This window comes from Berghia stephanieae, chromosome 10 (assembly GCF_034508935.2).
Source record: "Berghia stephanieae isolate SIO BIC M18660-M18661 chromosome 10, UCSD_Bste_1.3, whole genome shotgun sequence".
Classification (NCBI taxonomy): domain Eukaryota; kingdom Metazoa; phylum Mollusca; class Gastropoda; order Nudibranchia; family Aeolidiidae; genus Berghia; species Berghia stephanieae.
Genome location: NC_088369.1, coordinates 10,118,321 through 10,131,354, shown reverse-complemented (window position 1 = coordinate 10,131,354; position 13,034 = coordinate 10,118,321). Strand labels below are relative to the sequence as shown.

Sequence of the window (13,034 nt, the reverse complement as noted above, 5' to 3'; positions counted from 1 at the left end):
ATTTGTAGTTATTAGTTATGTTACTGTCTTTGGAGTAGATAAGAAGTGCATTGAGGTTGGATTTTCTATTCCTTCTATTAATGACTGTTATCACAGTTGATATTCGAAGAAAGAAATTTATATGGCAGTCTAATTGCTGTTGTCATATTGTTCTTTTTAAAAAATGATATTCACAAATCACAATGAACAGACGTGTATCGCAATCCATACCGAAACAACAATGAAAGGATCCATAGACTTCAATGGTCGGATGTTATACAATTTTTTCTGTAGAGGAAAATCAACAAATGGACCTCTTTTACATAATATATGCCCGTCGTAAATGCCACTTATGTGAGTATATCTCTTCAAAATTCAAACCACACATGACCCCCCCCCCCCCATTTTATTTTTAAACACAATATACACACATTCTAAAAAAATACACCCACTAGAACATTGATATTGAGCAATTTCCGCTAAGTGAGCTCAAGACACTTAAAAAGGGCTCCTAAGCCAAAAGCAACATGAAGACGAGACATGATGCCTGTTGGGGGAGATAACATTTTCCTCCAACAAAATCAACACTGCTTCTGGTCAGGTACCTACTCATTTTACACCTGAGTACAGTGAGATAATGTTTTCGATCCATGCCGCCTTAAATAAACAGCCAGCAACCGCCCCTGATTATTATTATTATTATTATTATTATTATTATTATTATTATTATTATTATTATTATAAATAATAATAATAATAATAATAATAATAATAATAAATAATAATAATAATAATAATAATAACAAATGATAATAATAACAATAATAATACGAGTATTACCATCATCATTACTACCACCACCAACATAATTACGTTTCCAATCAGTTTTTCTCGTTTTTTAAAATTTGATACCTATAATAGACGAAAATTCCGGTGATTTTGTTAAAGGGTAGTTAAAATATCTACGATTTTATTAACCCTGAAAACTACGATTTTTATTTTCCTATTTCAAGTAGGCAGGTCTGCTATTAAGTATCAGTTCCATAGTCAAAAAAAAAAAGACAAACAAAAACAAAGTTTACTTAATCTTAGGCTTTCGCCAATAATTCATACAATACAATTAAGACAAAATAATGTTACCAATTTCTCCTCATGCATTCGTTAGACTATAACAATAACGACCGTGTTATCTTTACTCCTTACCCAACCAACCCCTAGCTTCCCGATTCTTCATCGTGAACTATTATGTATGTATTAGCTTTAGGACGGGCAAGTACGGAATCTGCCCACCCTTCCTTTAAACGTATCTATTTCCTCTTAGAATTCAACTATCTCTTTTCTCAGAAGAGTATTTCTCGTATACTAATTCAATTGTTGAGAAAACCAAAATGGTGGTTGTATTTTATATATTTATTTAGTCGTGACCTTTGAATAAAAGTGTTTTGCTTTATTAGATGAAATGCAATAGAAAATTACATTGTTTTGCAAAAATATTTAGTATGGCAATAAAAATACAGCGGTAATTACTTTAAGAATTTGAAGAAAAAAAAAAGAACAAATTAATTTGTTAAAAAAAAAAACAAAAAAAAAATCAAATAAGAAAACAATTTAAATAAATGAGTTTTGAGAAGCACTAAAGAAAACGAGAAAAAAATAAATTTAAATGGTTAAACAAATATATAAAAACAACACAAGTTAATACTAAATTGATATATTAGTAAATTAATAAATTAAATTCAATACTGGAATCTTCCCAATGTCATTACATCAATGGTACCAGCACAAGTAAGGCAATAAATTAGAAAAAGTACGTTTGCCAAAATCTGCATTTAGTTTATAAGGTGGGCTCATTTGAATTAGCCCGACCTAGTACTAGAGAGGCCAGACAGCAAACTCGGAGTTCAGCGTCAGGCGACGTGACGATGGGATGACGATGTGGGCGGAGTGGAGTGGTTGGGGAGAAGGGGGGGGGGGGGGGGGGGGTTGATAAAAAAAAGAACAGGAGCGTATCCTGGTTTATGTATTACGGGGTTCATGGTGATTCTCAATCTATCAAAAATACACACAAATTGATTTCAGTACGAAGTATCAAGTTTAAGTACTAACTTTTGAAATTATCTAATTTAAATTAGATTATTTCGGACCTGGTAATACAGCATATAACTTGAAAAAACAGGCTGGTATTTGCCCACCCTGCCCATTATTACCAGCCGTCCCTGATAATAATAATAATAATAATAATAATTATTATTATTATTATTATTATTATTATTATTATTATTATTATTATTATTATTATTATTTTATTATTATTATTGTACGTATTGGTGGTATTACGACTTTTTTTTGTTTTTTTGTTTTTTTTGTGTGTGGTTATTAATGGTATCAGTTTATTGTTTGGTTCCATTTATCATTTTTTTTCCACTTTCATGTATGTTGTCATTAAATTTTATGATTTATTGGCGAAAGCCTAAGATTGAATAAACTTTGTAATATCGTATAGTAATCATCATTGTCGACGACATCGTCGTTGTCATCATAATCATCATCATCATTAACAACAACAACAACAACAACATTAACATCAAGTACTACAATAGAAATAAAAACAATATCAACATCATCATATAATTTCCGTCATCGTCTCCACAACTATCATTCTAACCAACAGCACCATCAAAACCACTACCATAATTACATCCTCCCTCACCGTCTCCTCTTCCTCCTCCTCCTCCTCCTCCTCCTCCACCACCACCACCGCTACCACTATTCCAACCACTACCACCACCGGCACAATCATTCTAACCACCAAGAGAGCAGTAAAATTATGCAATTTGAGCTCTGAATGAAACTCGAGTCATATCGCTGTTGTTGCTTCTCGATAAAAACTTTACAGTTACTACGTACTACTGAAAACCAGTAATGTAACAGAAATATTAATATCGCCGTTGAGGGATTAAAGCATCTCTTTAATTTTTCGAGTGAACGAGATGGACTTGTATTGTGAAGGTGTTGTCGCATTATGTCTCTTCGCTTTAATTTTTTGTTGTATTCTCTTTCGTGATTCATTTTTGATTACGTTTGGAATAATTAAAATCTACTGGTATTGTCATTGCATTGTGAATGTGATTATTTGTGGTTGAAATAATTTTTTTTTAAGGCGAACAAAACAAACAAACAAACAAACAAGACAAAACAAAAAAAAAAAAAAAAAACAACAAAAAAAAAATATATATATATGACCGACTCATCTTTGCCCGACCACTATAAATAGGCTAGAACCGCCACGGATTATACTTATAAAACTACACACAGCATTGCTACGTTTCTCTGAACTTCAGACTGGCTCATGTTATCATCACCATTCTTCTCATCATCTTTAACCCATTTCAATGATATTGAGTAAATAAAATGCGTCAAACCTAGTAATTGGAATATATATATATATATATATATATATATATATATATATATATATATATACACTATCTTTGACCGAAAGACAGTCTTTAAGTTTCTGAATTCGGCTAAAAATTGTAGCATAAATCCATTTTCTCATGTTGGGAGTTAACATTTTTCCTTACATCCCATGTTAAATTTTCTCCAACGAGCACAGAATTGGATTCAGTAGTCTGATGTCACGCCGCCCGGCAGCGGCGGCCATCTTGGTTCTAAACAAAGAAAATCATTACTTTTTATTCTTCATGCTGGCTAGAACTTTTCACATCCCCTGTGATCAGAATGGGTAAAAGTCAAAACATGATCAAATTAATGTTTTTTTTTCTCCTCTGGATACGCTTTTATGCTCCCCGGGGAAATATTTCATACCGGCGTCCGCCATTGTTCCGAAAGTTTAGAGCCAGTGTTACCAAGTTACTATGCGTCATTAGGAAGGAAGTGGCGTTACGACTGTTGAAGCGTATTCCTGGCAAATTGAAAAATTATAGAACTATTTTTTACACATTGGTATACGAGTAACATGCAAACCTTTCTTAAATTAAGGGTAATTCTATCACTCGTTGACTCAAATATTTATTTAGAATATCTGCTAGGCCATAATGATTGGTCCTTTGATTATTAAATTTATAAAAGGTAGCGTCTGCGTCCTGTAATGTGAGAGAACACAAAACTGCGTGTCTGCGTTCTCTCATTTGTAAGAGTACGTAGAAACGGTATAGATAGAATGCGCTTGGCCAAGGAGTTCACAACATTGCCATCCGGAAGTATAACGGACCAACACACAAACTCTGTGTAACCATGAACTTTTATAGTCTGGTTAATACAGTTTAGTGAGAACAACTCACAAACGCGGATGGCAAAAACAATAACAAAGGCCTGAGTGACGTCTTCTGCATACTATCTATAATACAGTTTAGTGAGAACAACTCACAAACGCGGTAGTATGCAGATGACGTCACTCAGGCCTTTGTTATTGTTTTTGCCATCCGCGTTTGTGAGTTGTTCTCACTAAACTGTATTAACCAGACTATAAAAGTTCATGGTTACACAGAGTTTGTGTGTTGGTCCGTTATACTTCCGGATGGCAATGTTATGAGCTTCTGAGCCAAGCGCATACTATCTATATACACACAAGTCGCGGCCTTCGTAAAGTTATAGCCTGGCACTGACCAAGAAATGACGTCAAAATGCCAGTCTTTTGCCACAAAAGAAAACAAATCGTGAGTTGTATTCAATAGTTCAACCAATGAAATAACTTGTTTCCATGAGCTCTACTAACGACAACTCACTAGGCGGTGCAAAAAAAAAACAACAAATAATGACGTCAAACTGCCAGTCCTTTTGGATTTCAGTGTCTGGCTATAACATAACAATGGCTACGCACAAGTGCCTTTCTGAATTAAAATTCACCCGCAATACCGGAGCATACTCAATATCACAATCGTTTCTATGTTAAATGTTTGTGTTGAGAATATTGGCTATTCAGCCAACTAACTTCGCTGGGTTTGTTTGTGTTGAACCCGTGACCTCAAGAAGTCGGGATGAGTGGTTCAAGATAGACATAGAGTTTGAAACGACTTTTTTGGGGTCGTGGATAATTCAAAGGGTAGAGTCACGATCTCCCCGCCCAGTAAGGTCGCGGGTTCGAACCCCCATCGCCGCCGCAAAGTTTTTATTCTCTGTTGTCTTCTGGCCCTTTCCTACTCACTTCATTTCTTGTTATTACAAACGGTCTCTAAGTTCGCTAGGGTATTATGCTCGGTCATTTGACGTTGGGAATCGCTGTCTGGCCGCCTTGTTGCCAATTTAATTCATTTGAGCGCACATACAGACTTAATAATAATAATAATAATGCTGAAAACTTATATAGCGCTATAACTCCGAGACACCAGACTCTAAGCGCTTAAATTACAAATTACTTTGGCTGAAACATACTCATTCACACACACAAGCACACACACACACACATACACACACACAACACAACACACAACACAAACCAAAACTATCTTGCTTCTCATACCATCTACTAAAATCGAAACAAATATGTTTTAAGCGAACGTTTAAAAATAGACAAAGATTCTTTTTCACGAATGCTCTGCGGTAAGGCGTTCCAAATAGAGGGTCCGAAATGAGAAAAGGATCTCATTCCAGCATTTTTCCGAATTCGAGGGACAACTAGTTTTGTGGAATCACTGGCCGAACGTAAGGGGCGGGGTTTTGAATATCTTTCAATTAGTTCTGAAAGGTAGGAAGGGGCAGTACCTTCAAGACAACGATACACTAAAACACAAGCTTTGAATTTAATTCTTTTCTCAACAGGCAGCCAATGCAGGTCATGAAGTAGAGGTCCGGCAGAGTCGCACCTACGCTTCATAAATACTAGTCTGGCAGCGCTGTTTTGGACAATCTGAAGACGTTTCAGATTGTATTGCGAAACGCCAAACAACAGAGCATTACAACAATCCAATTTCGATAGTACGAGGGACACAACCAGGTGCTTGGTCACATCCTCAGATATGAACCGTCTAATGGAAGCAATCTTTTTTAGTTGGAAAAAAGAGAGATCTAACCAAATTATTAACCTGATGCTCCATCGACAGTCCAGAGTCTAAGAATGTGCCAAGGTTTTTCACTTTGTCAACAATTTGAATAGAGGCATCCCCCAACTTCAAATCTGTTTCACTTTTCCACTTCCTGTTCCCCACATACAGCACCTCCGTCTTATCATCATTCAGTTTCAGTCTGTTCTCATTCATCCATTTCTTAACACTTTGGATACAATTTTTACTATTGGCTGATACTTCTTGTAAATTTCTCATATTGGAAACGCAGTACAATTGCGTATCATCAGCGTATTGATGGTAAGACAGACCAAAACTTCTGATGATTTTAGACAGAGGCCAACGTACAAAACAAAGAGAACGGGTCCAAGTACTGAACCCTGGGGAACCCCACAATCAAGAAAGATTTCCTCCGATCTATATTCATCCACCGTAATAATCTGTTTACGATTAAACAAATATGACCTAAACCAATCAAGCGCTGCACCAGACACGCCATAAGTAATTTCAAGACGTTTGAGAAGAAGATTGTGATCAATAGTATCAAAAGCAGACGATAGGTCAAGCAAATTCAGCAAAGAACTTTTGTTTGTTTTTGTTTTTAAGAGTTTTACGGCGCTTGCAACACATTAAGGTCATATCAGCGCCAGTAAAAAGGATGAAAATTGGAGAGTAAAAAGTTCCAGAATTACCCAAGAATAAGGCAGACAAAGGGGAATTGGTTCAAATAGGGAACAGGCGTAGATTCCAAGAGCACACTATCAGTGTACTTAGTTTGAGATCACCTTAAAGTCTCATCCAGACACAAGCACAGATCCCACTAAGAGGAATACACTCAAATGTTTAGTAATCATATATAATACATAAACACAACATAATACAGCGCATGACAGAGAGATGATTTACAAGGGGAAAAAAATATCATCTCCCAAAACTAACTATACATTTGACTGTTTCCCTCTCAGCCTGGGCCAGGACAAAACCAAGTAATCTCATTCCAAGACAAAGACAGAAACCATGTTGGAAAACGGACATAGTGGGATAGAGGACAGAGTATGTACCCTCCCTGCACACTATGGGAGGTCAGGAACCCCACCCAGCCTACAGACTTTATTACCTGGTCGATTTTGGCCTTTGATCTCTCAAAAGATTCGTCTCGAACTATTTCCACAATAAAGATCTGAACAAATGTATATGAAAGTTGCCAGATAAAACAAGAAAGAAAAATACAAGAAAAAAAAAAACATCCCAAAAATTCAGTCGACCTCGGCTGGGGATCGAACCTCAGACCTTCTGAGTTCAGACGATTGTGGTTCAGACCATTGTAAGTTCAGACCCTAGTAAGTTCAGACCATTGTGAATTCAGAACATTGATATTGAATCAATGCGACTTAGGATCATTGTGGAGTTCGGAACATTGCGCGTTCGAACCATTGTTCGGACCATTATACTGACAACTGTAATTTGTGACCCCTCGTCTCAAAACGGTATTATGTCGGGATGGACCAGATGGTAAAAAGTCCAATTATAGTTAAACTGGTCAACAATATGAAAGGTTGGTATTTACCACAGTAAAACGTGATATTCCTTCTCCTCTATAAAGCGTATAAACTCAACTTAAGTCTGATATGTCTGGCTACAAATTCGATTTTCAGCATCTTAATCATCCCGACTTAATACCGTTTTGAGACGAGGGGTCACATTTAGGGCCATTGCAAGTTCGTACCATTGCTATTGGATTCAATAGTCTGATGTCACGTCGCCCCAGTAGCGTGGTTCTAAACAAAGAAAATCTGTGCTTTTTATTCTTCACGCTGGCAAGAACTTTTCATATGTCATGTGATCAGAATGTATAAAAGTCAAAACACGATCATATTTATAAAGTTTTTCTCCTCTGGATACACTTTTATTCTCGTCGGAGAAATATTTCATAAGGGCGTCCGCCATTGTTCCGATAGTTTAGAGCCAGTTACTAAGTTACTATTCGTCATTACGATGGAAGTGACGTCATAACTGTTGAAGGCTATTGTGAATTCGGACCATTGCGAGTTCGGACCATTGATAGTTTGGACCATTTCGTGTTCTGACCATTATAAGATGCGACCTGGTTAGCTTTTCCAAAACCTCGTATTGGAATTGATTCGTGTTTTACTTTTCCATACCGTTACAGTGAAAGGGTACCAGGTCCCCATATCTAGAGAGGAAATGGACAGAGGGTTGTACGAATTCTGTTTTATCCCAAAATCTACAGGCTTGTATAGTGTTCATGTCTACTGGAATGACATTCCTATCAAAGGTGAGGGGCTATGCCATTATCGTCATCATCATCATCATCAGCATCATCATCATCATCTACATCATCATCATCATCATCATCATCATCACCATCATTATCATCGTCATTGTCGGCGTCGTCATATTCCTCCTCCTACTCCTCCTCCTCCTCCTCCTCGTCATCATCATCATCATTATCCTCCTCCTCCTCATCGTCATCATCATCATCATCATCATCATCATCATCATCATCATCATCATCATCATCATCATCATCACCATCACCATCATCATCATCATCATCATCATCATCGTCATCATCATCATCATCATTATCATCATTATCATCGTCGTCGTCGTCTTCGTCGTCATCACCATCATTATCATGGTCATCATATTCCTCCTCCTCTACCCCCTCTTCCTCCTCCTCCTCATCATCTCTATCATCATCACCATCATCATCACCATCTCTATCATCACCATCATCATCATCATCATCATCATCATCATCATCATCATCATCATCATCATCATCATCATTATCATCATCATCATCATCATCATCATCATCATCATCATCATCATCATCATCACCACCACCATCACCATCATCATCATCATCATCATCATCATCATCACCACCACCATGACCATCATCCCCTACACCAATTCACAGGTTCACCATTCCAGACAAGAGTGACTGACAAAACCTACGTGAGTCTCCGTGACGACATCACCGAACTCAAGGATGAAAATGACCGTGTGGCCTTGACTTCTCAAGAGGGAACTACATTGACCTTTGACATTGGTCAGGCTGGGCCAGGTGAGTAACCAATGATAACTCAATAAAAATGGTGAGTTTAATGCCTAAAATCCTGTTTGTTTGGCGGTATTTTTTATTGTTTTTTTTTTGTATACACCAATAGACACATAGATAACCACGCCTCTCGAACAGTCGTCACAATGTAAACAATGGCAGTGATTGGTAAACATAGCGAACTACACAGAATTTACTATCGATGGCATTGCCTAAGTAAAATACCCACTGTTCTACCGCTTGATAACTAAAACCAACACAGAAATCTTTGTGTTAACTTAAACGTTTATAATATGATCAAGAAAATCGTGTGATAACTAGTCACCCATCTGGTGGTATAAAAACAATAACAATTGTCAGAGAGAGGTCGATTTCATTCACTTTATTGTTTATAAACAACCAACTGCATTTTTTGTCCGAGCACGTGTGAAGGTGTGTCACAAATTCTATATTTTGATTGGTCTAAAATCTACAGGTTAATACGCTTCAACAGTCGTAACCTCACTTCCCTCGTAATGACGTATGGTGACTTAGTAACTGGCTCTAAACTATCGGAACAATGGTGGACGCCCTTATGAAATATTTCTCCGACGAGCATAAAAGCGTATCCAGAGGGGGGGAAAACATTATAAATCTGATCATGATTTAACTTTTATACATTCTGATCACAAGACATATGAAAAGTTCTCGCCAGCATGAAGAATACAAAGTACCGATTTTCTTTGTTTAGAACCACGATGGCCGCCGTTGCTGGGCGACGTGACATCAGACTATTGAATCCAATTGGGTCTGTTTTTTTTTGAAAAGATGTATCACTTGAACAAGTTTCGGTTTGTTGGCTCAAGGGCTACTAAGCATTAGCCAATCAGCATATTCCCTGTTATTGGGCATGTTCCCTACCTTTGACTATTCAATTCCATTCCACAAAAAGGCCCGGCAAACATTATTTAAAAATTCCATAGCTACCATTTGTACATGTCAAACAGACAAATAGATCAACCCCATAGTTTGTGAGTATTTATCACATTATTTTGACAAATTGATGAAGAAATTGGATTCAATAGTCTGATGTCACGTCGTCCAGCAACGGCGGCCATAGTGGTTCTAAACAAAGAAAATCGGTACTTTTTAATCTTCATGCTGGCTACAACTTTTCATATGTCTTGTGATCAAAATGTGTAAGAGTCAAAACATGATCAGATTTATAATGTTTTTTCCCCTCTGGATACGCTTTTATGCTCGTCGGAGAAATATTTCATAAAGGCGTCCGCCATTTTTCCGATAGTTTAGAGCCAGTTACTAAGTTACCATGCGTCATTACGAGGGAAGTGACGTTACGACTGTTGAAGCGTATTCCATAGCTACCAGTAGTACATGTCAAACAGACAAATAGATCAACCCCATAGTTTGTTAGTATTTATCACATTATTTTGACAAATTGATGAAGAAATTGCATCGCATATATTTAATACATATTTTCAGGGTAACTTTTCTCCTTTTTTTATTGCTTCTGTTCAAGATGCCTTCGCTTTTTACGGACTTGTGCTTAGAGCGACGTTTACTTATTTTCAGGTCTGATAACCCAATAGTTATGGTGTAGTTGATGAAATGGAAATACTCTTAATTAAATCGACGCAAAATATGGTCCATTACAACAATGTTGAATCACGTCATATTTGGATTCAATAGGCTGATGTCACGTCGTGGCGGCCATCGTGGTTCTAAACAAGGAAAATCAATACGTTTTATTCTTCATGCTGACTAGAATTTTTCATATGTCTTGTGATCAGAATGTGTAAAAGTCAAAACATGGTCAGATTTATAATGGGTTTTTTTTTCTCCTCTGGATACGCTTTTATGCTCGTCGAAGAAATATTTCATAAGGGCGTCCGCCATTGTTCCGATAGTTTAGAGCCAGCTACTAAGTTACCATGCGTTATTACGAGGGAATGACTGTTGAAGCGTATTGTGTTTGGTCTTCAGACCTGCAAATATGTGCACGTCCGCCTGAGGCAAATGATTGTTTCCGTTTGACAGGCATGACAGGCACGAGACTCTATGATGGTACCTGTAATACGCTTCAACAGTCGTAACGTCACTTCCCTCGTAATGACGCATGGTAACTTAGGAACTGGCGGGAAAATGGCGGACGCCCTTATGAAATATTTCTCTGACGAGCATAAAAGCGTATCGAGAGGGATAAAAACCCATTATAAATCTGATCATGTTTTGACTTTTACACATTCTGATCACAAGACATTTGAAAAGTTCTAGCCAGGATGAAGAATAAAAAGTACCGATTTTCCTTGTTTAGAACCACGATGGCCGCCGTTGCTGGGCGACGTGACATCAGACTATTGAATCCAATTACAAAGTTATTTATTATCAACCAGTTTGACTGCCTTACTCTGGAAAACACGTATTTATAAAATTTGGCCAGAAATCTTGTTCTTCAAACATCGATCGATTGAAATGACCCTCATTTTGGCAAAAACTCTCGAACCTGGGACCTCTCGAGGTCTTCATTAAAATCTCAGGTTTGAGAGTTATTTTTGCCAAGACAAGAGTCATTTAAATCGATAGATATTTGAAGGACGAGTTTTCTGGCCAAATTTTTAAAATGCGTGTTTTTCCATAGTACGGCAGTTAACTGATTAATGATGAGATAACTATTGTATTTATAGATAGTTCGAAGATGACGTCACTCAGGTCTTTGTTATTGTTTTTTGCCATCCGCGTTTATGAGTAATGCTCACTGAACTGTATTAACCTGACTATAGATAGTATGCGCTTGGCTAAGAAGCTCATAACATTGCCACCCGGAAGTATAACGGACCAACACACAAAACTGTGTGTATCCATGAACGTTTATAGTCGGGTTAAAACAGTTCAGTGAGCATTACTCATAAACGGGATGGCAAAAAACAATAACAAAGACCTGAGTGACGTCATCTTCGAACTATCTATAAATGTTCATGGATACATACCGTTTTTGTGTGTTGGTCCGTTATACTTCCGGATGGCAATGTTATGAGCTTCTTAGCCAAGCGCATACTATCTATTTGCATATTTTACTAGGTGTAATGACAGCTGAGATGTTGACACCAGACGGGAAACACTCCATGGATGTTAAACAAGAGAATGGCCTCGCTGTCGTGTCAATCGTAGCTAAGCATGAAGGTAACGTTACCGTTGTCGTCATCGTCATTAGTCATGTCGTTGTCGTCATCGTCGTTGTCATCATCATCATCATCATCATCATCATCATCATCATCATCATCATCATCATCATCATCATCATCATCATCATCATCATCACCACCACTACCGCATCGCCAAAACATAAAATCAAACGAAAAAACATAAACAAAACAAAAGCAAACAAAAAACAAACAAAAAAACCCAACGCAAACGCGCGCGCGCACACACACACACACACACACACACACACACACACACACACACAAACAATTCGTAAATCGATTTCTACACACTTAGCGGATAGACGTCTAAAGCTCTAGACGTCTATAGATAAAATTGTAAGTTTTTTGTTTGCTTGATTTTTGTTGATTAGTTTTGTTCTTATTGTCTAGATAGTTCGAAGATGACGTCACTCAGGTCTTTGTTATTGTTTTTTGCCATCCGCGTTTATGAGTAATGCTCACTGAACTGTATTAACCAGACTATAAACGTTCATGGATACACACAGTCTTGTGTGTTTGTCCGTTATACTTCCGGATGGCATGTTATGAGCTTCTTAGCCAAGTGCATACTATCTATACTGTCAGCACCTTAACTTTGCTGAGCGCAGTAAAGACACCGATTGGCGCAAGGGAGATAATGTAGTAATTACATTCAAATTATTAATCTCATATGAATAGCCTCCCCTGATCCTCTCTTTAAAAAAACTAAAAATTAATTTATTTTATTTTTTTATTTTT

The 13,034-nt window shown here is 37.2% G+C and overlaps 1 protein-coding gene across 1 annotated transcript in view; it reads left to right on the top strand.

The window, feature by feature from the left end:
* LOC144956201 (filamin-B-like) overlaps positions 1-13,034 on the top strand; it is an 86,095-nt gene that overhangs the window by 60,761 nt on the left and 12,300 nt on the right. The window contains exons 15-17 of the mRNA XM_078886638.1: positions 8,173-8,298; positions 8,953-9,099; positions 12,172-12,273. Coding sequence (XP_078742764.1) covers positions 8,173-8,298; positions 8,953-9,099; positions 12,172-12,273 — 375 coding nt within the window. The remainder of the gene's footprint in view (positions 1-8,172; positions 8,299-8,952; positions 9,100-12,171; positions 12,274-13,034) is intronic.